Source organism: Elgaria multicarinata, chromosome 10 (genome assembly GCF_023053635.1).
Source record: "Elgaria multicarinata webbii isolate HBS135686 ecotype San Diego chromosome 10, rElgMul1.1.pri, whole genome shotgun sequence".
Taxonomy (NCBI): Eukaryota; Metazoa; Chordata; class Lepidosauria; order Squamata; family Anguidae; genus Elgaria; species Elgaria multicarinata.
Window position 1 is genome coordinate 51,940,805 of NC_086180.1, and position 26,942 is coordinate 51,967,746.

The 26,942-nt window shown below is 43.3% G+C and overlaps 1 protein-coding gene across 7 annotated transcripts; it reads right to left on the bottom strand.

Annotated features, from left to right (window-relative positions):
- Positions 1-1,023: 1,023 nt before the first annotated feature.
- Positions 1,024-25,824, bottom strand: ASIC5 (acid sensing ion channel subunit family member 5). Of its 7 annotated transcripts, none has more exons than XM_063135148.1 (11): positions 25,533-25,821; positions 21,671-21,718; positions 20,715-21,065; positions 20,283-20,514; positions 17,264-17,338; positions 13,590-13,739; positions 11,970-12,117; positions 9,914-9,970; positions 8,820-8,988; positions 2,215-2,306; positions 1,024-1,644 (listed from the first exon to the last, which is right to left on the bottom strand). In XM_063135148.1, the coding sequence occupies exons 2-11, from the start codon at positions 21,694-21,696 to the stop codon at positions 1,454-1,456; spliced, it is 1,491 nt and encodes a 496-aa protein (XP_062991218.1). In that variant the 5' UTR covers positions 21,697-21,718; positions 25,533-25,821; the 3' UTR covers positions 1,024-1,453. The 7 variants fall into 7 exon arrangements, 6 of the variants coding, with proteins under 6 accessions (XP_062991218.1, XP_062991215.1, XP_062991217.1 ...); XM_063135145.1 differs by having other exon boundaries at positions 17,216-17,338; positions 25,533-25,820; XM_063135147.1 differs by lacking the exon at positions 21,671-21,718 and adding an exon at positions 21,821-21,907 and having other exon boundaries at positions 17,216-17,338; positions 20,715-21,021; positions 25,533-25,820.
- Between the last annotated feature and the right edge of the window lie 1,118 nt (positions 25,825-26,942).

Sequence of the window (26,942 nt, forward strand, 5' to 3'; positions counted from 1 at the left end):
CATGGTGCCTAATTTGATGTTTCTAACATGAAAATTGATGGAGTTCTAGCATGGAACTTGATTTGGGGTGAGTTAAAAGGTTAAAGCTCCGCCAAAAATCAGGGGATGATGAGATTTGCTTGAAACTTGCCATGAATGTGGATCTAGATGGCATCTGTGAGGGTGCCCGCTTCCAAGTTTTTATCTTTCAAAATGTCAGAGAAAATCCCATGTCTGAAAATGGGGTGTCCGATTTTCAAAAATCCCCAAAAAATCAGGGGAGGCTTGGATTTGCTTGAGGCTTGGCATGCATGTGTATACATGCATCAAGTGTTGTGGTGCCTAATTTGACATTTCTAACATGAAAATTGACAGAGATATCGAAAGGGGTATGAATTAGGGTTAGGGGTGATGCGTTAGAGGTTAAAGCCCCCCAAAAAATCAGGGGATGATGGGATTTGCTTGAAACTTGCCATGAATGTGGATCTAGATGGCATCTGTGAGGGTGCCCGCTTCCAAGTTTTTATCTGTCAAAATGTCGGAGTAAATCCCATGTCTGAAAATGAGGTGTCTGATTTTCAAAAATTCCCCAAAAATCAGGGGAGGCTTGGATTTGCTCGAGGCTTGGATATGGATAAGCTATCATGGTGCCGAGTTTGAGGTTTCTAACATTAACAGAAGAAAAGTTGTAGGCTTTTTTGGATTTCAGTGCAAGCCTATGGGGGAAAAAAGCAGAGCTCCGATCCGGATCCGGAGCGTCGCAGCAAAGCGGAGCGGACCGTAGGCGGAGCGGACCCGATCTGGAAGTTGCAAATCTGGAAGAGAAGCAGATTGGGGGTTACGTGCATCCCCCAATGTCTACTTCCCCGCTGTGGTTGGTCCATCTAATTCATGAGATTGCTTGGGTGCAGGATCCATAGACTACTATTGTTTGGACAGTATCTATTAAAATCTCAGGTCTACCTTATGCAACAGTGCACAGTCAAATGAGTTAGTGAATTTGAGATAAAAATACTTAAAACAAGGTAGGCTCTATATGCAATATTAGGGATAAAGATTCTTTATTATGACAGTTCCAAAATTAACATACCCTCCAATTCATTCCCAGATTTGATGGGAGTGATCGCAGTTGTGGTCATTCAGCTTCATCCACTTTCTGGGCAGTGATCCTCTAGGCATGGTAGAGGAGTGAATGCGTGCCCTGCCCTTCCAAAACACAAGTAGCACAACACTGAGGCTAGTGTTCAGTGCAAAGCACTAGAGGCCAGATTTGCACAGCTCTTCACCTTTGCCCCACTTCTGCCCAGCCTTCTGAAAAAGTACCTTTCCAGGATGAACAAATCTGTTTTCTCTAGTAATTGAATTTTGGAGTGACGCAAGAGAACTGAACACTACATTCCCCTGCGTTACCTTTAAAAAACAAAGTCGTTTACATACAAGAAAGGTTCATCTTTCATTCTCTTTCTGCAAGCCCTTAACATTCTTGTATTCTTCTCTTGTGTGTTTGTGGATTCTGATCGGATGCATTCCAGTTAGGCATCTCTGGTGCTTTCAGTAAAAAGAAGACACACGCCCAACAGAAATTGGTGAAAATGTACTCAACAATCTCTATGATAGTAATCATGCTGGCTCCACAAAATAAACCAAGTTGACCACCGACATCAGCTGCAATGAAAGAAAGAAAGAAACACATCAGTTTGGCGTTATTATTTTAAAAGGCTGCGATTCTGTGCATCTTTATTTGGGGAAAAAAAGTCCCTTTGAAATCAGTATGTTTTCATTCTAAATAAAGAGAAATCAGACTGGGATGCTAACCTTCCGCCTTGAATTCACTTGTGCAGGAAGTTCGATGAATTTAGTGCTATTTATGATTTAGAATGAAAATATGTGCCATGACCATTTCCTCCATGTTTTCATGCTTTACATGTGTAGACAGTGTTGGACTCAGTGCAAGTTAGTTGCATCCAGCTGTCATTAAAATCAATAACTAATTTAAGGCCAAGTGCAATTAACCTGCTCTGGATCCAACCCAAGATAACACACATGACTTGACCATTTTATTAGTGACTTGAAATTTACTACAATAATATAGTAAATTATATCATGACCCATCATGATCCAACTTATGCTTATCTGGAAAACAAGGAGAATCAATATGATGCAGAACATTTAGTAATGTTGTCAATGACCCAGAAATGTGGTGGTTGTTTTAAATGTTAATAGGAGATCACTTACCAAGCAATTCAGATATACTCAATGCCTTCTGCTGTTGGGTCATTTTGTAATTCAAATCATGATACTTGATGTCAATATATACTAAGTTATTCCTAGGGATAATAGACACTTTAATTACATTATTATTATTAGTCACTTTAGCCATCTTTGTCCATATTTAATTTTGTTTAATACTGCATATTACTTATTGAACATGTTAGACAACACAAACTTCTATAATTTTCAACAATCTCTGAAAATGAAGGATTAATTGATGTGACCACTCTGTTCTTCAAGGACATTCTCCTTTCAGGACACTTGGATTATAATTACGTTAATGACCCTGTTAATGGACCCCTTTGTTTAAATTTCTTGACATAACCAAGATGCTACTGTTATATATCTTTGGAATATGGCTGTAAATAGTTGTGCCTACCCTTTTACATTTTTGAAAAATGAGTTGACACTACTATCAAATTATTTATGATGTAAACTCATTAATATGTTTGCTTGGTTCCTATTGGTTAATCACTTGGGAACAGAAATATTTTCCTTTACTTTGTCATGCTTCACTGAGTAAATTACTAGATAGCACCCCATTTGTGAACAATAATCAAATGACAAAATGAGCTAAATAAAAGTGTTGTTATGAAAGCTGAACATCACAAGATCCATGGCCTTTCTATGCTTCGTTAAAAGCAGCTACAATTTTTATCAGAGCAGTGGCTCTGAGGGACCCTTCTACCCACATCACTTTTACAATCTCATCACTTTTACAGTCAAAACCCTCGCATACCAAAGCTGCTACGTGACCCTGTGGAGAAACTGTATAGCGTCTCTATTCCCACCTGAATGGAGCCAATAGGTTTGAGGGTGTGATTTGTATCTAGAAGCTGTCTTATTTAAATGTTTACTTTACAATAGTCACTGGGTCCCCAATCTCGATTGGGACCCTAGCATGGAGGGCTTTTAACATCTGAATCAGGCCTGTACACCTACTCTAGAGCAAAAATGAGGTGGGGGAGATGTAGCTGCTAGATACAGATTTTAAGTTTTATTTTATTTTTTATTTGTTGCATTTTTATACCACCCAATAGCTGAAGCTCTCTGTTTTGACACAGGGGGAAAGTGGTAACTCCACCTTCTTCCCAAGCACACAAATCTATAAAAACTGGAGTCTGCTACAAATTGCTTTACAGCAAAATTAGAAAAGTTGGGAGATACAATCCTCCACTTCTCATGTAATTTAGCCATCAAAGGGTGAAGATTACACGATCAGTAATAAAACTGCTGTTGGTGTTGATTAACTCAGACCCTATTTCAATGACAATTGAGATTATCTAAAACAGGGGTGGGCAATTTGTAGCTCTCCAGATGTTTTAATCTACAACTCTCATTCACCCTAGCCAGCCTAGTCAATGGTGAGAGGTGATGTGAACCAAAAACATCTGGAGGGCCACAAGTTGACTACTCCTGATCTAAAGGGCCCTCATCTATAATAAAATGATGTTTTATGCTTAAATTTATTTATTTATTTCTATACTGCCCAATAGCCAAAACTTTCTGGGTGGTTCACAAAAATTTAATCCATAAATACAGCACAAAATATAAAATATAGAAACTTAAAACCACAATATGAAAGTACAGCCAGATAAATCCAAGCAGCAACACAGAGATTTAAAATACCAATTTTAAACAGCTAAAAGATTAGTATGTTAACATGCTAAAATACTGGGAAAATAGAAAGGTCTTCACCTGGTGCCAAAAGGAGTAAAACATAGGTGCCAGGTTAACTTCTCTAGAAAGCTCATTCCACAGCCGGGGTGCCACAGCAGAAAAGACCCTCCTCCTGGTAGCAACCCACCTCACTTCCTTTGGCAGGGACTCATGGAACAGGACCTCTGAAGATGATCTTAGGGTCTGGGCAGATACATATGGGAGGAGGCGATCCATCAGATAACCTGACCCCTAGCCAGTTAGGGCTATGAATGTTAATACCAGCACTTTAAATTGGGCCCGGACATGGACTGGCATCAAGTGCAGCTAGAAAAGTACTGGCGTAATGTGGAATCATTGTCCAGTCCCTGTTCACAATCTCCCTGCCCTGTTCTGGACCTGCTTAAAGTGATGCTTATTGTGGCACCTTACCCATGAAGCCCATCTTTTGCTCATAAGCACAAGTTGTTTATGCTTACAAGGACTGAAAGAAGCAGAAGATCAACATTAAGCTACCCACCCTCATGGACTTGCCTATTGGAACCTGTGAACTGGCCATTCCTGGGAAATTCCTGTGGCAAGAGACTGGTGAGTTTGTGTAATTGAGATTGCAAGGTTGGCTCAAGTGGATGATTGCATTAGGTAAGCAAGAGTGAAGAAAATGTGTGTGCTGTGCTGCTAACAGACTTCACCACAGCTACCATCTGCCGGGTGAAGATAAGGAATGATAAGCTGTGGGTGCATTTTAAGCTGAGCCAAGCCTGCTTGACTCACTCCTCTATTCAAATATGAAGCTAATTGTCCCAAGAGCTATTTTAATGTATTGCGTTCTTGTTTTTGCATTCACCACAATTCTGCATGTTTATAATAAAGGCAATGGAAGAGGAGTGTAGAACCTCTGCCCCATGGACCAAATGTGGCCTTCCAGGGCTCCACAGATGGCCAGACCTCTTCCCTCTGTCCCCAGTCTTCCCCCTGGCCCTACCCTTTTCCCCAATTGCTAACCATTTGGTGGTTTCCCAGAGTTTGTGCAGTACCCCCCCCCCCCTTCTAAAAGGTTAAAACAGCTCTTCTAAGGCTCACTTACTGGCAATAAGAGCTTCAACCTGAAGTATGCTGGTGCTTTTTGGCCCTGCCCCTTTTGCCTTTGGCCCACCCACTACTGAAGTGTGGCCCCCGAGAGCATTTCTGAAATGGAATTTGGCCCTCAGACTGAAAGGGGTTCAACACCCCAGCTTTATAGCAACAGTGGGCAACCTGTGGGCCTTCAGATGTTTTGGCCTACAATGGTAGGGTGACCAGATGCACCGGGAAACCCCGGAGACCTCCGGTAAGACGAAGTATCTCCAGGGCAACCGGCTCTGGCCCCCAAAACTCTGGGGAAAACATACACAACCCGGCATGTTCCCTAGCCCTGCCCAGCCCCGACCTGGCCTTGTATTTGGCCTGCACAATCAGCCTGAAGCTGGAGCTGCAGCCGGGGCTGGGGGTGGAGCCGGAGCCAGGGCTGGAGCTGGAGCCGGGGCTGGAGTTGGAGCTGGAACCGGGGCTGGAGTTGGAACCGGGGCTGGAGTTGGAACCGGGGCTGGAGTTGGAACCGGGGCTGGAGTTGGAGCCAGGGCTGGAGTTGGAGCTGGGGAGCTGGAACCGGGGCTGGAGTTGGAGTTGGAGCTAGAGCCGGGGCTGGAGCTGGAGCTGGAGCTGAACTGGAGCTGGAGCCAGGGCTGGAGTTGGAGCCAGAGCCGGAGCCAGGGCTGGAGTTGGAGCCGGGGCGGGGCTGGAGCCGGTGAGAGGCTGGAGCGATGTGTTTTACTGGGCTGCTAGCCCATGCTGTTTGGCTGTCCCTGTTCTCCTTTCTTTCCCCTGGAATTAGAAGCTGTGGAATATTGTTGTCGCATAGGTAGGATACGTTTAATTTTACCTTCTATTAAAAACAAAAACAATGTTCTTATAACTGACTGAGAGGGCAAAAAAGGGTAAATTTAAAAAAGGAAGACAGAAAATTGGTTGATTTTCGGGACATGCCCAGACTTGCTCTCTGTTCCACCCAGCATTTCTTCAGCCGCCTTAGGCACTCATGAGGCTTGAATTTTTTGGGGGCCATACTAGCTTGCTTGCTTGAGTCAGCGCAGCCCACCTTGTTGTCCAGCAACTCCCTCCCAGCCACAGCATGTCCAGGTCTCCAAAAAGAAGGCATCTCTTCAAGTAGTGGTTTTAAAAGTTGCTCAACTATATAAATTGTGTGTGTGTGTGTGTGTGTATTTTGGACAGGCATGTTTCTCTACACTTCTGGGAATTGCTGCTCTTGTATGTGGGGGGGGGGGAGTTATTAAAGTAATTGAAGTCCAAATGAAATGCCTCTAGCTGCAACCTATAGTGAATGCGGTAGATTGGATTTAATCTCTGGCTGCATTGATGAAATAAATTGTCACTGACTTTCTATACATTCTTTGGGTACTGGTTTTGATGAATTAATTGGGTGAGTGGGCTTGCCTTGGGTGTATTTTAAAACAATTATTAGTGGGTGAGTATGTTGGTGTGTGAAGATTTGTATTTTACTTTTTAGCCCCGGTTGTGTATGTATGTTTCTCGTTTGTTTGGTTTTTGCCTTAGTGCATGTGTGGGATGATGATGCTCACAATGCTTTGGGAGAGTATATGGGTGTGTTGTATTTTTAATGGTGTTTTTGTTTATTTGTTTAGTTTGCCTTGGGTGTGTGTATGCCTGTGTGGATTTATTATGTTGATGAATGTTATTTTTCCTTGTGTGGGTTGCTGTGGTTTATTATTATTTTGCCTTTCATGAGTGTGGCCTGGATTTTTATTGTGCTCCTCCTGACCCCCAGTTAAGTGTGTGTGTGTGTGTGTGTGTGTGTGTGTGTGTGGAGGTTTGTTTGTTTGTTTGTTTTTAATTGTCTTAGGGAGGGTGGGTTTGGAATTGCCATAAAATGATACCTCAGTAAAGTTTTCCATTGTATTTCGTTGTAACTGAATGGGAATATCTGAAAGTTGTTGTAAGAGCATCTGGAATGATGGGGCAGTTGCCTCAGTAAAATCAGTATAATATATTGGAGATATCTGGTTTTAGTAGTATTCATGTCAGCATACTAGTTGCATTTAATCTGCAGCTGCCATACACATTTGTCTAACCAATAGCAAGAAGATGAAGACAATGGTGTATGAAAAATCCCATGAAAAAGAACAATTGGTTGTATCCAATGTTAGTCTTAGACCCATTGAAATGAATGGAATTTAGACTCTGAATACAACCCATGGTTTTGAAAAGCAGCTTGTTTGTCTTTTGGCATGATTTGAAAGACAATTGCTCTACACTGCAAGCATGGGCTACTCGTTCAGCTATACTAAGTTTCCTCTCAGTAGACAACTGTACTTATCTTGGCATGTTCACTTTTTATTCTCAATTATTTGTGAACAAACTGTTGTTGTGGCATGGCAGCTAATGTCTCAAATGTTGTACCAGAATTGTTCTGTCCTAGTGAGATAATTATGTGAGTGCATAGCATGATTTGGCCTGACTTCCTTGAGTGTGTCTGGACCTCCTAGGCTCTGAAAGCATTTTTCTGGAGAGCACCTGTTGGTGGCATGAGCCACGAGGCCAGGTTCTGTGAGTGCATGGTTGTCCTTGACAGGAGGGGCTTGCACTTGCTACTGTAAGGTGAACAGACGTGAAGAGGCTGCAATCCTGTATTCATTTATCTGGAAGTAAGCTTTATTGAAATCAATGGGACTTGTTTCTGGGTGGGCATGACTACTTAGGGGCTGTTCATGTTGGTGGGCACACCCCCTTGGGGGTTAGAAAATTTGGTGGACACGCCCCCTTGGGGCGGCCATGTTGTCCTCCTTTTTGGTTTCCAAAATATGGTCAGCCTAAGCTGCATCCCTCACCACTGGCTTTCAAACCCTGCTTAATCTGTTATAAAAGTAGAATAAGTGCTTAGGCAAGGATTTGAGGCAGAAGTCTGTTAGGAATGAAGATGTTGGAGATATGGGTGCAATCCTATGCATGTTTGGACAGAAAAGGGTCTTGCAGCTCCCAGCATTTCCCAGCCAACATGGATGGGGAATGATGGGAGTTGTAGGACTTTTTTCTGTCTAAACATGCATAGGATTGCCTCCTAAGAGCTTGAGATATGAGGCAAGAGCAAAAGAAATTGAAATGTTTCATCTGGAGAACCATAAGAAAATGCATGCCTCTTTTTTGTCTGGAGAACAATCAACATGCCAAATTGAGCCCCTTTTCTTGTTTAAAGTGAACAAAGATGTATGAAATAGCCATGTATGCTTAAAAGTTCTGCAGATATTTTCAAATATTATTTCCTAATCAATTTCCTGTGTGGTCAATCTTTACATCTGGCCTAGTGAATTAAGGCTGGAATCTGCGTGTTTAGACAGAAAACCCCCCACCTACAACTTCCAGCATCCCATTCTGGCTGGGGCATGCTGGGAGATGTAGGACCGTTTTTCTGCCTAAATATACATAGGATTGCACTAATAAAGAATACCAACCCCAATCTCTAATTTAGATGTTATACAGTCCAACAGATCTTTGATTGGGCTACTTAGGTTGGTGTAAGAATAAGCATAACCTTACACCAAGCTAAACTGGCCCAATTAAAAATATAACGATACCTATTTTGTATCTTCTCTCCTTTGGGAACCAACATGGCAGTCAGCATGTCCTGAATATCAGTGGCTTCAGTCAGTTCAATGAAGGTTGTTCACATGCATGTGAAAATGAGTTGATTCCAGATTTACTGATACTTTTAGTAGTCCCATAGAAATTGATTGTGTTAAACTTCAATGGGTTTAATCCATTGGGTCTTCTCTGAGTATAGTTAAATCTGGAACTAGTACATTGTTTGACCACATAACAATTAAGAATAAAAGTACCTGATATATTCTGGACTTTTCTTCAGCTTTGTGGAAAGAAATTTCAAAGCCTTTTCACTCGCAAACGTTGAATAGGAAATAGTGGTTGGATAATCTGTTTCCTCACAAGGTACTGGGCAGGTGGAATTATATGTTCCTACTGAACACGATCCCGTGAGTTCTATGTTATCTAAAATGGGAAACAATTTCATAAATAAATGTCTGCTCAGGAGAAAATGCCATTGTACCATCCCACCACCACCACAAAGAATGGTAATGAAATCCACAAAAGTTATATCTGGTTTATCTTCCCAAACCACAGATTTAATAAAGTATATCCTTTGGTTAGGGAGTTTTACTGACTGCAGGATTTTTGGAAAAAATGAATGTATATCAGCAGCCAGACAAAATGAAAGGGATAAATCACAGGGAGTGTTCAGCATGTGATTTCCAGTAGACCGATGTGAATTTGGTCATTCTCACTGAATTATCTAGAGTATTTGGAACTTCTGAAATCAAAATCAAACCATACAGTTGATAAAACCATACATTTAGAAATAGTTGGGGTTAGTTATTTATAGTTCATCTAGAGCTACCTTCACAAACTGGTGCCTTCCAGGTGTGTTGGACTACAAGTTCCATTATCCCAGATTGAAGAAGGCTGATCTAGAGTGATGGAAGCTTTCAGTTAGGAACACTGAAAGTATTCTGGGAAAACGAAGTCCCTTCCTCCTTGAAAGAAGCCCCTGCAGAAACCATTGATCCAAACTTGGTCCACTTTGCTTCCCATCAGCAGGACACACCAGGCTCTGATTAACTTCTAGCTTAACCCTGATTGATATTTTGTCCTGCTGTAGATGCTGCTTTTGAGTGACTGGGATTCCACAGGCTGGGGAAATCTTGTGCTATGTTCTAGCTCCACATCTCACTAGTGTTCAGTGGTACTACTGCAGGAATTAATCAAATGAGCCAGCGGATACATCTAGTTGCTTGCCAATTGCAGACATTACCGCCACAACATGGCTACTTGGCCATGTGGGAACTATGGTTGTGCCACATTGGTATCTATAAATTGGTCTCTAATCATCGGATTGTTTTTCTTTGGTTTTACTCACACAGCATAGGAGACACACAGTTGTAAAATTTTTCCATGTCACATTCTGGGCCATTTCCTTTTCAACAGTGGGGGTTAGAGAGTGAGAGAAAAAGAGAGACAAAGGCATCAAAAACACAAATTTGAGTCAATAACCTAACTATTTGGTAAGAAAACTATTAATCTAAGTATTTGGCAATATTACTTTTATTTCCATGAGCAATGTACTGTATATGTCTGAAGGCAATATGTAACATCTGAATGGAATAAAAAAGATTTGATTATCCCTGTCCACCTAGCTTAAATCATCTCCTTTTAATCTGTGCTAGGGCTGTACAGATTTTGTTAAATCTGTTCTGCCTGTGTTTTGCGTATTGTCAGGTGTCTTTCATTCTGTCATCCATTCACTAACAGAACTAGACTTTTTGCATGATAATTTTGTTCATTTGCAAATGTGCAAATTCCCCCTCAAAAGTAAACAACAACAACATGGTCTGCCAGTCTACAGAACCTGTGTGACTCAGAGGAAGGTCATCCATGTCAGAATCCACAAGTCAGATTCACAGAAATTCAATCTCATTTGAATTCATTATGGATTTCTCCAACATCCCTAGTCTGAGCCATATAGGCATATTTCATGTAGAAACACCCACATACTGAGAAGTGGTTTCTTCATTTGTGATTTCTGTATGTGATTTGTGATTTCTTAAGGGTGATGTCCAGTTGGTGTATCTCAGATGATGGAAGGCATCCACCAGTGAAATGCGGAAGGGTGATTTTCAGAAATTCCCTCCTACAGTGCTGGGGACCCTTTGGAACAGTGTGGGAAATGGTGCACACTAAATGGAAGGGGGCAGTTCTCAGCAACTCCCCCTCTATATAGTGATAATCAATATATTGTAGTTTTGAGGAATATTTTATTGGCATTTTAACTTCTCACTTCTGGGCACCCCATTTTAAGAAGGACACTGACAAGGTGGAACACATCCAGAGAAGTGCAACCAGAATAGTGAGAGGTCTGGAAACTAAGTCCTATGAGGAACAGTTGAAAGAGCTGCATATGTTTAACCTGAAGAGGAGCTGATTAAAGGGAAACATTACTTAATTATTTTAGGGCTGTGCAGCCACACACACACACCCGACCCACCTCAGCTTAGGTGCTGAGGCAAGATTCAGGCCTTCCAAGACTCGGACTTTTCTGGGCATAGGCCGCACAATAGGCCGCACAAGGGAGTAGGCCGCACAATTTTAAGATATCGCACAGCCTCTGCTGATTTGTACTTCTATAGGCACCATAGTTTGTGACCACAGAGGTACTAAACTGTTTAGTACCTCTATGGCCGCAAACTACAGTGGCCATAGAGGTACTAATCACAGCAGAGGCCGCACGATATCTTCGGAGCCAATTGGTTTTGGCTTCGGGCCACCTCGGCCTTCACCCAAACTGCCTTGGATCAGAGATTCAGAAGTCTGAATCACCCCAATTTGCTTCGGATTCAGGGTTCAGATCTGAGGCGGTGCACAGCCCTAATTTATTTTATTTCCCTATACCGTCCAAAAGCCCAAACTCTGTGGGCAGTTCACATGGCAACAGTCTTCAAATATCTGAAAGACTGTCATGCAGAAGATGGAGCAGACCTAGTCTCTTGATGTTCCAGAGGGCAGGACTAAAACAAAGGGCTGGAAACTGCAGGGAAGCAGATTTCAGTTAAATGTTAGGAGAAGCTTCCTAACAGCTGCCCAGCAGTGAAACAGATGGCCTCAAGAGGTGGTGGATTCTGCTTTACTGGAGGATTCTGAGAAGAGGCTGAATGTCCAGGGATGATGTAGCTGCACCTGCGGTGCAGAGCCTGGATTGAGGTGGGAATGGATGATCTCCAAACTCCCTTCCAACTCTTTGATTCTGTCCTGATGCCTAAGGTAGCCCTCCTCAACTTGGACTACAACCTTCAGCCAGTCATGGTACGAGGTGTGGAAAGGCTGGCTTAAAGTGAGTCCCTAAAGTGTGTTTCCTACCATCTCACTGATTGTCTTTGAACACCCTTTGTAAAGTGAATCTAGCACTTGATCAGTTATACCTGGTAACATGAATGGCACGCATTCACACCGCTTTTGTATATGCTGCGACTTGCACTCTTGTAGACATCCATAGGTGCTATAGATCTTGTGGTGCCGAAGCTTGATATTTGGGTTGCATTCTCCCCATGGGTGTTCTTGGATAATTGTCTAGAAAGAAAGAAAGAAAGAAAGAAAGAAAGAAAGAAAGAAAGAAGTTTGTAGAAAATGGTATTCATTGCTACAGTCAAGTTTTTATTGAACAAATGTTTTAAAAGCACACACACATACAAATAACCCACAAGAGTGATTGCTGTGAAAATAAACATTTTCAATACAAACAGAACTGAAATCAAGGCAAAGCCTCTCAGTAGAGGTCCTTGTTGTTCTTTAGGTGAGCCAGTCACTGGAGGACAGCTAGGAACCCTCCAGAGCTCCCCAGAAGGTCACACACCCTTCACCTGCCCCACCCCATTTCCCTCAACCCCTAAATGGTTTGGTGGTTTCCAGGCTTTGGGGCAGTTTTTCACAAATTCTAAAAGGTTGAAATGCCTCTCGTAAGGCTCAGTAGTAACTGAGTAGTAAGAGCTGGCAGCAAGAGCTCTAAGCCAAAATATGCTGGTATTTGGGGGGTTTGGCCCCACCCCTTTTCCTTCGGCTCCACCCATCACCAGAATGTGACCCTCAAGAGGTTCTCTGAAATGGAATTCGGCCCTTAAGCTGAAAGAAGTTCTGAACCACTGCGTTGGAGTTTTGCACCTAGAACAGTCACCTGAACTGGAATCCTACCTCCAAATTCATTTTTCACTCTTTGCATTCCCCTCCCCATCCCTCCTCTCCTCCTTGCCCTTTCTTCTTTTGGCTCTACTTTAAAATTGTCTATTATCAGGGATAAATTGATTTAATAATGAAAACTGAATAATTCAAAATGCAACTCCTCTGACGTAAGGCCGTCTGATTGCAATGGGATTTCTTCCCTTTCAATTGTATGTAGCATAGCATCTTTACAGGGCAATCCTATATACCACTATGGAAAGCTCCATCGTTGGAGCCTCTGAGACATCCACAGTTCTGTTAGATTGAGCCCAGCTGGGCAGAAGAGAAACCTTTTCCCTCCCTCTTCCTCATCAGGTGTTCAGATAGGTAGATAGATAGATAGATAGATAATCTTCCATTGCCAGCAATGTGAGTAAAATTATTTATGTCAAATCCAGGGGCTGGTGTAAAATGTTCCCCATGCTGGTGGCCTGTGTGGAGAGTCCCCTGACTAACCCACGCCACACCCCTGATCCTCCTCCTTTGCCCTCTACCACAATCAGAGCTCCAATAGTGTCAGGAAGTTAAGGGCTGTGAGTGTTACCACAGAGGCTGGGATGGGGGAACCCAAGGGTGGACTTCTCTCTCTGCCCTTGGAGGATAAGATCTGAAAAATACAATGGACCCTGGAACACCCTTCCAGGGAACACAGGATTGCAGTCTGATATTTGAAGCTGCCATATAAATTGCTAGATCGGTGGTGATGGTGATAGTGATGATGGTGATGATTTGTGGATTCAAATGATGAGAATTTTGGTTCCTGGGCAGTTAAATAAACAGACAATACATTTAGTCCTTTTTCTTCGTATCTTTACATGAATGCTTACCTTCACCTGTCGTATAGCAGCGTGAGCATGCATTCCTACTGGGGTAGCTACACCTAAACCATCAAATCGAGGAGGTTCTTTTGGTGAATGGATAGCAAAGGTGATGCCAGCATCAACAAAACCAAGAGCAGGGTCATCAGTAAACTTGGCCTAATTAAAAAAAAAAAGCTTTAAAGGGGAAGAAATGGGATAAATTCTAGATCTGTTTCAAGAGAGTCATCCCACTGAACACCGAACCATCCTGATGAAGCAAATTCAGTTTGCTCTACATTCATTTCAATTCTCTTATGGATAAATCAGCTTCCATAGCCCTGTTTCATACCATTAAGAGAAATTCACATTTTCTAATGTGCAAAGTGCTCCCTTTTAAAACCAGGATAAGCATTGTCCATCATGCTACCATAGTTATCAAACAGGTACAATACAGATCCATTATAAAAGGTCATTTGTCTGTCCTCGCTTTTTTGACCTCTCTTCTGTGTGGGTGTGGCAAATGATTAACTGAGAGGCATAGGAATAACAGTTGATTATATTGGTCCTTTCTGGAGTTAAACATGAATGACTAATGGCCACATGAGCTGTGTTTATTGCTTTTTGCCTTAGGTAACCTAACCATTGAAGTGATCAGAGTTGACATTTAGAAATGCAGATACAGTGGAATGACTGTCTTTGAAGAAACACAGAATCTTTCCTAGAATTCAGACTTCCATATATTTGAACTGTAACACAATAAATGACGCTATTATCAGCATGTTAGCAACTTGAACGGAAGGTCATATAAAACACCACCTCAAGTGGAAATCAGTGGCTTGAGTCATTACTCACTTGCTCATTTTCTTGCTTTCTTATGTGAAGAAGCGGTGGGCAACTTGTGGCTCTTCATACGATTTGTCACAATTCCCACCATCCCTCACCATTGGCTTTGCTGGCTAGGCTGATTGAAGCTGCAGGCCCAAACATCTGGAGGGCCACAAGTTGTACAGAAACTGAATTTGGCTTGGGGTGACTAAATTTCATGTCTTCGGATGTAACTGTGTCACTACTGGATCATTACACAGAAGGAGAAGGGGAAAGGGGGAATTTAGGCCATGGTTTTTAGTGAATTGGCAAATTGCAGAAGTTGATGTGAGCCTAATGTGAACTCGAAAGACTGGCACAACTTGAGAGACACATCCATGGATTTCCCTGCAGAGAATTTGAACAGCAAGGAGTTGTTGCCCTCGTGTTTTCCTGTCCTGTCTTCTATGCATTGCTCCTGTCAGGGAAAGGAATTGTAGATGGCTGTCTCCTTTCACGCAAAAGTGACAAATAGAATCTTCTGTTTAAAGCAAGAAAAGCTCAAGGTCAGGCTCTCAAATGCTGAAATTGCCAAGCCACTGATTTTCTTTTTTCAAGCTGGAAAGACGGGGCTGTGTTCAGACATCCTACCCATACTGATAGTAGCATGTATGCCAGCCTAAATAACTTAAAGTAACATTCTTTTGTGGTTATGACAATCAGGAGTTTTGGCAAAAGCAAACATCTTACTAAGAAATACATTTTCCCCTTGTTCGTGTGGGCGGGCAGTAACACTCTAGCAATTAGTCTTTCAACTCCTTGATCGAAAGGCTAGTTGGAGTTGTACTGCTTGAATACATTTCCATTGTGAAAGAGGAATACTTAACCTTTTCTCCTGTCATGGCCCAAGACCACGAACCTCCAGAGGTAGAGTTGTTGAGAAGCAGCACTGCTGAGGACTTGGACGTGATCCCCATTCCTTCCCAAGTAGGGCCCTCTGCCCTAGGTCTTGAGCCCCATCCACTGAACCCTGGGAAGTACTGCTACCATCAGACTCGGAAGAGCCTGAGGAACATCCCCCAACTAAGTCACCACAACTCCAAACCTCACCCACAGAAGACGCTAACAACTGCTATAAAAAGTCACTAGGGCCTTAAGATGACCAGATACAGCACTAGAGGGGGGCGGAGCTTTCAGAGTGACACTGTTGTCCAGCCTATAAAGCCCTGGCAGTTGTTCCAAACCAGTGTTGAGGTGACTTATCTCCTTGTTTTTTTCTGGTCCTGCAACTTAGCTGTTGGCCTCTGAATCAGCACCTTCAGACCTATCCAGGGTCCTGACCAAGCCCCATCTTCAGGCCAGCACCATCTTGCCTGAGCTGCTGCCTGCCCATGGCAGTGGAATTTGTGATAGAGCAGTAGAACATCTCTAGCTACTTTCTATATTGATCACCTCAAGATTGCACAGACATCCATATATAGTAAAGCTTTGATAAAGGGCCCTGTGGGAGACCTTTGCTGCTTGTGTCCAGTCCATGATTTTGTGTCCAAGCAACATGTCGCCAGAGCCTCATCTGCAGAAGATGGGTGAACTTCTTTCCTCTTTCAGTTCTCTGTCTCTGGCTCCCACCAAGTAGGGTGGCTGCTTAACACATTGTCAAAACAGGAATATTTAAGCGAAAGAGGAGAAATGTGCATAAAAAATGCATATGTTAATTTCTGTGTGAAGAAACAAATTTATAAACTATTACTATAATGTAGAAATGCAATACATCTCACTATAACGAGAAAGAATATGGCCATGTGACCTGTGTGCCTGTTCAGCGTGCTGTTCAGATGCTTGCTATTGATGGACTATTTCAAGGCCCTTGTCCTCTCTTCTTATAGTTCTTTAAACTGGACTTGGACTGGACAGCCCTTTGAACAGAAGGCTGTAAAGACATGTGGCCTTTCTGCCAGCAGCTAGCTGGGCTGTGGAGCTAATCGCCCTCAACTTCTTCCCACTCTTGTCTTGCTCAATTAGAGTACTGTGTGTGTCCCTTGGGAGACTTCTGGTCTCTGGGTGGGGAAGTTGTCATGTCTCTGCCACAGGCGTGGCCTTCCCCTTGTACCTGAACCACGTGCCAGACTGCTTGGCCTCCACAGTCACCACAGTGGGAAAACTGGTAACACTTATACATTGTTCCTGCCCTACATCTCTGGAGCCCTAACTCATAGTGGGAGGTAGATCATTCAACCTCTCCACAATCTTGAGGAGTGTGTGTGGTGGTGGTGTTCAGGAAGGCCTGAATATGTTGTACTTAGCTGTGCTAAGATTCCCCCCAAATTACTCATTGTAGTTCCCACTTGACCCCTTTGCACTCTTATTGCTAAGTTCATGATTTACAAACCTTGGAATTAAAGGGTGCTCTTGTATTTCATTTTATGGCTTAAGTCAATTCCATGTACGTAAATCACCACTTCTAAATAATTCTAAACCATTCAGCTTATCCCATGTGCTATGGCAGAGGTGGAGATCATGGACTCCAGATGTTGGACTGTAACTCCTCACCACTGGCTCTGTTGGGTAGGGCTGATGGGAGTTGCAGTCCACAAACATCTGCTCCCCAGCCCTGACAATAGTCACTGAGTTTTTCTGGTGAGTGAAGCCAATCATAGAGTGAAGCCAAAGATCACATCTGTTTTTATGAGAGTACAATAAAGATTTTGGACAAATATTAGGGGTGGGGGGAAAGACCTTGCATCATTATGGTCACCCACAGATGCTATCCTCCATCAAGATTTCATCGTCACATTTCAGACATATTTTGAATGGATGGTAGAATCCACACTTTATTGTGATAAGTGTACCTGGTTGACATCAAATAGCAAACTCAAGCCTCTTCCAGAGACACTCACTCTTCTTTTTGCTGGAATGTTAATATGGTTGAAAGTAAAGCAGTTTCCATATTCAGTGAAGACGTGCTCAAAGTCCTTCAGTGAAGAAAGCAAAAGGAAATGGAAAATTGAATTAGTGTATTCACAGAGAGTTGTAGCCAGTGGTGTAGTGGAGGAGGGACACATCTCTGGGACTTTTTTCTCAGAGCAAGAGCAATGATGTGATCTGTCAGAGCTCCAGGATAAATGGATGGCCCCTCCTTGTTCTGGCAAGTGAATGAGATGATAATGAAAGTTTCAAGTTTTGTCCTTGTTTGTGACAGATTAGTATGGAGGAAGTCAAAGAATAAGGAACACAATCAAGCATTTCCCTTCATGGAGTTCCTACTTCACACAAGCTGTTTAAATGGTTATACTTCTTTGTAAGGTTGTTGGCATTTCTAATTGAAATTAAAGGTTCCACTATCTCCCTGAGTTTATGGGTTCAATTTCAGTTTTTGCAGCCTGATGGTGTGGACAAGGTGCTTACAGCAATGTGCCTGACCATGGGCCCTCTTGACCTTTGCCCTTCCTGGTGAATAAGATCTATGAGGGGGTATGACTGGGTGATCTAGAGACTGGGAAATGCATCTCTACATGAAGGGGTGGTTCCACTCCTGAAGAAACCCACTCTGTATCCAATGGTATTTGACAGCTATCACCCAGTTGTGAATGCCTCTTCCTTGGGGAAGTTACTTGAGAGAGTCACGGTGGAGCAACTGCAAGCACTCTTGGAGGATACTGATTATCTGAACCTATTTCATTCTGGATTCTGTCCCTGGTCACCCTGATGGATGACCTTTATTGAGAGAGGGATAGGGGGAATGAGATCCTGTTACTTCTGTTTGATCTCTCAAACAGAAGTACCATCAGCCATGGGATCTCCCTGGACTGGCTCCATGAGTTGGGCCTTGGAGGCTCTGATCTGGTTTGCACAATCATCATGGCTTCAATAAGCCATGATGGCATGTAGAGAGCTGTGGCATGTGCTGGGCATGATTTGCATAATCACTGACCTGCTCGTCTTATCTCATCTGAGTACAGGAAGCATGGCTTATTAGAAGGTTAAATAATCATATTGTTTAACCCTCCAACAAGCAATGTTGCCCAGGTTCAGATGACACTATAAGTCATGGCCAGCAAGTGACTATGTAAGTTGCCATGCACCATAGCTTGTTTAAACCATGGTGATTGTGGGGACTGGCCCACTATGTTGCAGTGGATCTAGATCCACCTGCAGAATTGATTTCAAACAGAAACAGTGGGTGACCATGCCTCAGTCCCTTTGCAATTAAGCTATGAAGTTCTGCAGGGTACCATCTTGTCCCCAATGTTGTTTAATATAGGGTGACCATATGAAAAGGAGGACAGGCTCCTGTATCTTTAATTGTTGCATAGAAAAGAGAATTTCAGCAGGTGTAATTTGTATATATGGAGAACCTGGTGATATTCCCTCTTCATCACCACAGTTAAAGCTGCAGGAGCTATACTAGAGTGACCAGATTTAAAAGAGGGCAGGGCACCTGCAGCTTTAACTGTTGTGATGAAGAGGGAATTTCACCAGGTTCCCCATATATACAAATGACACCTGCTGAATTTCCCTTTTCAATACAACTGTTAAAGATACAGGTGCCCTGTCCTCCTTTTCATATGGTCACCCTATTTAATATCTATATGAAACCTCTGGGAATGGTCATTAGGGGATTTGGAGCAAAGTGCCATCAGTATGCTGATGACACACAGTTCTATTTTCCTGTGAAATCTGATTCAGATGAGACTGTGCAAGTCCAAAACCAGTGCCTAGACTTAGTGATGGACTGAATGAGGGCCAATAAATTGAGACTGACTCCTGGCAAGATGGAGGGTGTGTGGTACCCAAGTAAAAGAGGTAGGCTTATTGCTTGTTCTGGATGGGATTGCTATCCCTCTGACTGTACAATTGCTTTTATCTTCTTGTCATGCCCCTACTTGAGGAGTCCTCCTCAGAGGGGGATCTAGAGGCCCCAGAAGCCCAAGGTGCCCCAGATGCCAAAGCCCCAGACCAAAGACCACCATCAGTCCCACAGGAGCCTGAGCCCTCGGGGGAAGTAGTTGCAGGACCATCGCTGCCAGGAGACAGGGACTCTGCCTCTGAGGCAGAGGCTGAGCACCCCCCCTGACCCCCCCTGGAGCGATGTCGCCTCAAGTGACAGGTGAGTAAGGCTCCTGTGCAATGGAGTACTTGCCAGCAGTAAAGGTCTCCTCAGGGAGAAAGGGACTCCTCAGGACTAGGGCCCTGAAAGGAGCAGTTTGGTTACTGCAGCTGAGCTCTTCTAATAGGCTTTGGGCTTAAAAGCCTGCATTTGGAATCAGCCAGCGTTGGAACAACTTTGGTCCATCCTGCCTTGTACCTTGTTTTCTGAACCTGGCCTTTGCCTGATACCTTGTTTACTGACCTTTTGGACTGCCTACCGACTCACCCTCCGGACTGTGTAAAGTACTGACTGTTTATGGTGTTTTGACTTTTGCCTGTTATTGTGACTATTCCTGTTATTGTCTGACCCTCTTGACTGACTGACTGCATGTGCTCTGACCTTGGCTTGGATTGATCGTCCCTCTGTATATACCTGATCTGCACTTTAGAGCATCCTACAGCCCAAGCAGGACACTTCCTTGGCTTCCCGCACTTCAGTTAAAGCCCATGAGGTTGTTCCTCCCATAGTGCATTTTCAGATCACGTAATGCAGGCAGCCTGGGAGGTTGCAGAGCAATGGAAAGATATGTAATAGAAAGGGGGAAAACACACACCCTTGGCTGCCTTGCAGTGATTTGGTAAGCTCCAAAATACCACCTAAAGAAATTCAAAATAAATTATAAAACTTTCTGAGATTATATATTTCCCTCTCTATATGAGATAAGTATGGTTCCAGTATCATTCTAAATGTTTGTTCCAGACAGATCCCTACCTCCCACACATCACAATGTCTAAATTTCCTCTTACACTAAAAAGCAAAAATATTACCTTTGGGTAACATGGCTTCCCAAAATATTCACAATTCAGCAATGTAGTGTCGTTGAGAAAGAAGCCATTATTCCTTGTAAATTCTTTGATGCTGAAATTTTGATTCCCTTGAAGGAAATCGGTAAACTCCTGGTTGAATTTGTTATCAGTATCAAAGAAATGAAGAACTCCAGAAACTATGCTCCACAGGAAGAAAATGATGCTCAGGTTAGCTACTGCTTGCGTTTGGAACCTGTGAGCACAAAGCAGAAATACAGTGCCAGTGTTGAATTTTAGTCCCAAAGCAGCTCTTAAAATGTATGGGAAATAATGGATTAAGGGAGCCAGGGCAGATTATATGGCCATCACATTTCACTCGACATAAATTTTATGGAAAACAAATGTATATTTTGTGCATCCTAAAAGATAATAAGACACAAAGAAGTCACTTACCTGTTCAGATTACAAAAAGTTACAGCAGGAAACTCAATTTTTTCCACGTATTGAACTACCACTGAAGTTGTGGTGGGCCAGCTGAGATAGTTGATGAAACGATTGCAGATTTGCCAGGCGACAAGGATAATGGAGCCCACGACAACTAACATCCATAGTGTCTTGTGTGTCCTGCTCTGGGTACGAACAATATTGTGTACCCCGTGGAATGAGGTGGAAGTTGCAAATTCATAATCGTACTTCTTCCTTTCTTCCAGAGATGGCAGTGGTTTCCTTGTTAAATAGAGTCTGGCTTTTTCCAGCAATCCTGAGCATTTCACAAGAAGAAAAATTATTGGCAAAATAGGTTTCCTACAAAACCAAATGAAAAGGATCCTTCAGGGTGGTTTCTGTATAATCTAGGATGCTATCTCTTTAATAGGACTGGCTCAGAATGTAGTATTTCCAAATTTCATTCTGTTGCTACAAGTGTTTTACATATTTGGCACATGTCTCCAAACCACATATTAAGAACATTAGTAGCACATGAGAGAGAGAGAGAGAGAGAGAAGGTCTCTGGACCCCATGCAATTTTTTTTTAGTGAAAATTGTAATAATCAGTGTTGGCATTTAATAACCAAAATTTTACAAGAAGTACTATTAAGAGAGATTTCCCTATTATTCTAGTTAATTAAAGCAAATTTCCCCAACCTGGTGCCCTCCAGTTTTGGACTATGACTCCCAGCATTCTTGACCATTGGTCATGCTGGCTGAGGCTGATGGGAGCTGAAGTCCAAAGCATCTGAAGCACACCAAGTTGGGGAAGGCTGATTTAATGTGTAATAACTTCCATCATTGTTTGCTTCTGGTTCTGCAGCCCAATCCTATGCATGCTTAGTCAGATGTAAGTTCCACTGAGGAGAGCTGAGCACCTTAATGGCATTGTGTCTAGGACTCCAGCTGTAGTCTATTTATACCTGAACATTTTGCTCAGAAGGTTCATACACTCATTCTTTTCATTTTGTCTGTAGAAAATGAATAAAACCAGAAACATCATCTCCAGAACAGTACTACTTAAGACAAATAAAAAGACAAGCCAACACATTGTAATAGCTGTTGTTACATACCTCTTCCATGAAATCCTCTTAATTTTCTAAGCTTCTCCATTGGGCATGTATTAGAAAATTCAGCGATAGAACATTGGTGGTTAATTGCTTTTATAAAATAAGGAAAGGGGTGGGGTTATATTAAATACACATCAAGGAGGCAATTTGCCTGCCTCTGTTGCTATACTGGTAGCAATTTTAAAACAAACAACCGGACCAAACACATGGGATTAACTATACATAATGCATAGCAGATACAAGTGGGGAAGTCACTAGAACTGAAAACTAATCAAGACATTAAAATGTCAATTCCTGAAGTGTCAGGCCAGCATGCAATGGGTTATTTTTGGTGCAACTGGGCACTTTTGATCAGCCAATGGGACTTTTTTTAAAAAAACCAAACCCCTCTTTTAACAACAGATCACCATGATAAACTCCTCCATGTGATTGCATGTCATGCACAGACATGTTTGTGTGATCTGGGCTGCACGTGCTGGCAGCCATTTCTGTGAATACAGAGGGCAACAACCAAGAGGGCTACTATGTTCATGCTGATGGTTTTGTAATACCAGCAGGAGCGACCAATAGTGCAACGGAAAATTACCATTTCTAAAACTAACCCTGGAAACTCTAGTTTCTGGATTGGGACAGGTCAGTGGAGCTCCTTTCTGCAAGTTCCACTGAACTGCCCCATTCTGGAAATGAGAATTTCTGCTCATTCCAGGTTGCTTTTAGAAGAACCGATAGTTCCCTGTTGTGTAAGTGGCCACTCCCACTGGCCCACAGGCAAAATAGGATACTGTCCAGGATTTGCAGCTGATCACAGAAAAAACCCATATTTACAACCTGACTCACATCAGTTTTTCTCCATGAGAGCCCCGTGTGACTTATTGGTCCAAGGAGTTTATAAACTTGAGAATAGGAATGCCCACTGCCCCTCCCCAGCCCTGCCCTCCTTGCAGTCCAATGAAGGTCATAATAGAGCCTATGCATTCAGTTGTCTGATCGTATGGAGGGAACCTATAAAATACATCTCTGTGTATGTAGGCTCTAGACCTCTATGTGAATGCATAGCATCTGGGGATGGAAACAACAATTGTGAATATGTTGATGATACGTTCTGTAAACAGGACTATAGTCATATATCCAGTATTATGGTAATTATCATCATATTATCAGTCAAATGGATGTAGGAATTCAGCATTGAAAACAGGTTCATAAATGGCAGCCTATAGTTCCTTATGTGGAGACTCAGGGCCTTGCTAGACCTACCTGATAATCCGGAGGAGAGGAGGGGAGATCTCGCGTTAGGATCTCACCCTTATTCAGATGGGAGCCGCAACAAGCTCTGGAGGAGAGCTGTTGCGGCCACCATTTTTTTATGTTTAAAGAGACAGCAGGAGCCAGGAAAGGTAAGTAGTTTTTTTTAAGTCTCCTTCTCTCTTCCCCCGACACCGTTCTCCTTCTCCCGCCCACCCCCCACCCGCGATGTCTGATCCCACACCCGACGTCTTCCACCCGCAATTCCCCCCCATGTCCCCGGTCTCCGTTTCCCACCCCCGATGTCCCCAGCCTTCGTTTCCCCCCCCCGATGTCCCTGGCCTCCATTTCCCACCCACCCCATGTCCCCAGCCTCCGTTTCCCGGCCTCCCATGTCCCCGGCCTCCGTTTCCCGTCCCCCCATGTCCCCGGCCTCCGTTTCCCGTCCTCCCATGTCCCCGGCCTACGTTTTCCGTCCCCCCATGTCCCCGGCCTACGTTTCCCATCCCCCCATGTCCCCGGTCTCCGTTTCCCGCCCCCCATGTCCCTGGCCTACGTTTCCTGTCCCCCCATGTCCCCGGTCTCCGTTTCCCGCCCCCCCATGTCCCCGGCCTCCGTTTCCCGCCCCCCCATGTCCCCGGCCTCTGTTTCCCATCCCCCCATGTCCCCAGCCTCCGTTTCCCGCACCTCCATGTCCCCGGCCTCCGTTTCCCACACACCCCATGTCCCCAGCCTCCATTTCCCACACCCCGATGTCCCCGGCCTCCGTTTCCCGCACCCCGATGTCCCCGGCCTCCGTTTCCCGCACCCTGATGTTCCCGGCCTCCGTTTTCCCCCCCCCATGTCCCCGGCCTCTGTTTCCCACCCCCCCATGTCCCCGGCCGGGAGATATGGCAGCTCCGGGCATCACAGGCCGGGGACTTGGCGGCAGAGGCCAACACAGGTCGGGGACATGGGGGAGCGGGAAACAGAGGCTAGGGACTCGGTGGCGGCGGGAGCGCTGCAGCCCGTCCGCTGCTTTTCCTGGCTACTCACACGTAAGTGCGGTAGCCAGGAAAAGCGGCAGACCGGTCCACACGTGCGTGGTCCAGGCCTCAGCCCGACCTGAGGCCGGTACCGCAGGAAGAACCGCGCTACAAGTGGTTCTGGTTAGCACGGCTCCAGGGCGGCTCGAGCCCTGGCTGAGGCCGGGATCCCCTGTGCATCATTTGGACGCACGGGGCGAACACGGGCCTCACACCGTGCTAACCCCTGGTCTAGCAAGGCCCTCAATGAGGCATATTTCTCCTTAAATGTGTAAAAAAATCATTGTTTTTCAAACCGCTGCCATTGTATCCCTGTGTACAGCCTATATTGTGCTCCTTTGCACCCCCATCCCATCTTTAGTTAGAACTTACTTTACCTTCCTAGAATTATGACAGTCAATCAGATATCATGTAATGGATATAATCATTAATCAGATGTAGTGAATATAATGCTAATCAGACTTGGCTTCATGCTAATGTAACTGAGAACAAATGAAGCCAATTCAGAATGGTAACAAAGCTTCCTAAACTATTCACACTAGTGATGCCATCTAATCAGGGATCACACAAGTCCTCTTCACTTGTTCCCATCTGTGCATAAACATGTGGAAGAGACTGCACTTGTTCACACACACACACACCCAAAGCCCCTACCCCAAATACAGTCAATATGGTCATAGACCATCAGAATTACTTTGGAGAATGAGTTCTACTAAAATCGGTATTTGCTATTTGTTCTGCATACTTTGTACCTAATGGATCTAGTCAGCTTCCTTTCGATTTGCTTTAGAAAATTCACGGAAAGTGAATAGAAAATTAAAGCTGACTTCTATGGACAACACTAGAGGGAGCACAGTAGCTATCCACTGGCAAACCAAGGTCTCTGTTCTGTTAACAGAGACAAATAATGGGGGGAAAGAAGTGTGGATGAAATTCATTAATTAGTAAGTGCTTAGAATCATAGAATCATGGAATAGTAGAGTTGGAAGGGGCCTATAAGGCCATCAAGTCCAACCCCCTGTTCAATGCAGGAATCCACCCTAAAGCATACCTGACAGATGGTTGTCCAGCTGCCTCTTGAATGCCTCTAGTGTGGGAAAGGCATTCTACTTAACTTTCTACTTAACTTTCTACTTAACACTTTCATTGCTATTTGTGAAATACATTGATGCCCAGACTTTGATAAAATTGTGAGCCTGCAGAGATGACCATTTTCTGCACCAAATGTGTGGTAAAAGCTCTCCTTAGAATGATCTAGATGACAAAGTTACCATGGATGAAAGAACTCATGCTAAGGAAGTTTGGTTATCAGTATGGGCTTTCTGTCTTTCTGCTATTGCCGTTGTATATCAACCAGCCATAGCTTACTTAATACTTATGACATGCCCTTATTTTCTTTTATTTCAGAGTATCAAAGCCCTGCAAATAATGCCCTTTGTTTCACTCACCACAACATTAAAATGCCATGTTCCTTTGAAGTTTAGATCTCTCCATCTTGCCTGGTTCATTTTTCTGTCCCTCTATGGAGCTCAAAAGGAAATAATGGGAAATAAAGGACTTGGAATGACCCAGCCACGGTAACTTATGTCTTACATACAGACAGGGCTACTAGTGTTTGATGAGAAGCCCATGTGTTTTTGTATTTGAATATCTGAGTTCAAAATCCAAAGTGAAAATCAATCTTCTGTAGGCTTACTGCATTCAGGTTTTTTTTTTTTTTTTTTGTCTTAAGAGGATTGAATATGGACTACCGTTTCAAAAATTGTCCTGCTGCAGTCTCTCTTTGCTACAAATCAGTTTGTCATTTGTAAAACCTTGAACTTTATTCCTCCCACTGAGAATGACTTTCTGATTGGATTATTAATATTGCATCAACTGTTATCCGTATTTGCCTAACCTTGAGTTATTGGATCTCCCATTTGCTTAAAGCAGGCTATTAATTGCAAATGGAGGTTAAGTGTAAAGGGCACTGTGTCTGCGGAAATTACAAAATACTCTGGGAACACAGGAAGCGTTTAAATTTAACTGCAGAACAGATATGTTTGTGTGTGTTAATATTTTATGGCATAACATCATTTAAAACATTCTGTTCTTCTTTCCAGTTCCAATTTCAAAGATAACAGATATGTTTAAGTAGCCCCTGTTAGTAGAAGCAGCACTATGGAATAGCTAGGTTTAATGTTATTAATTTATTTTAAAGTATGAGGGGAAAAATCAGAAGATACGTAATTGTGCCAATAAATAGATTCGTATGCGGCAAACTGTATATAGTAATTTTCACTTCCCTGTTAATGGTTCCCATGAAACAAATAAAGGTGGAAAGATGGAAAGTGCTTTTCAACAAGGTGGTAATGGAGAAGAAGACTTTGCTATTAGCATTTTGAAGAAGTCTTTCACACATTAGCATCCATTTGGAAAGTTGGGAGTTTGTTTGCACATGGCAGTTCCCTTGTGGTTATGGATCAGAAATGTGAACTTGAGAGTCAACAATTAAACCCTGGATTTTCAAGAAGCTCACTGTGTTAAAGATATAAGTAAAGAGACATCAGCCATCTAGGTTTTCTTTTCTAGATGTTGAAGAAGTAGGACAGTCACTTGCACAATCTCTTCTCTTCCCAATGTGGCAAAATGCACGAAGTTACTAGGATTAGACTCCTTAGAGCAGGGATGAACAACCTTTGTGTGCCTGAGGCCACTTCATACAGCGATGGGCAATGGGTTGGAGGCTGAACAGGTTAGACTGGGGAGGGCCACAGAGAGCAGGGCTGGGCTGCAGACACCTGGCAACCCAATGTGTGGGCTCATCTACGCTAGAATGAATGTGTGGGCTCATCTACACTATCTTGAATGATTGTGGG

Coding starts and splice junctions, on each gene's coding strand:
- ASIC5 (XM_063135145.1), bottom strand. CDS start 21,696: ATGAACCTTCTGAGCAAAATGTTCAG. Junction 12,118..13,589: donor CTGCTATACGACAGGTGAAG/GTAAGCATTCAT, acceptor CTTTCTTTCTAG/ACAATTATCCAAGAACACCC. Junction 2,307..8,819: donor AAAAGTCCAGAATATATCAG/GTACTTTTATTC, acceptor TATTATCCCTAG/GAATAACTTAGTATATATTG.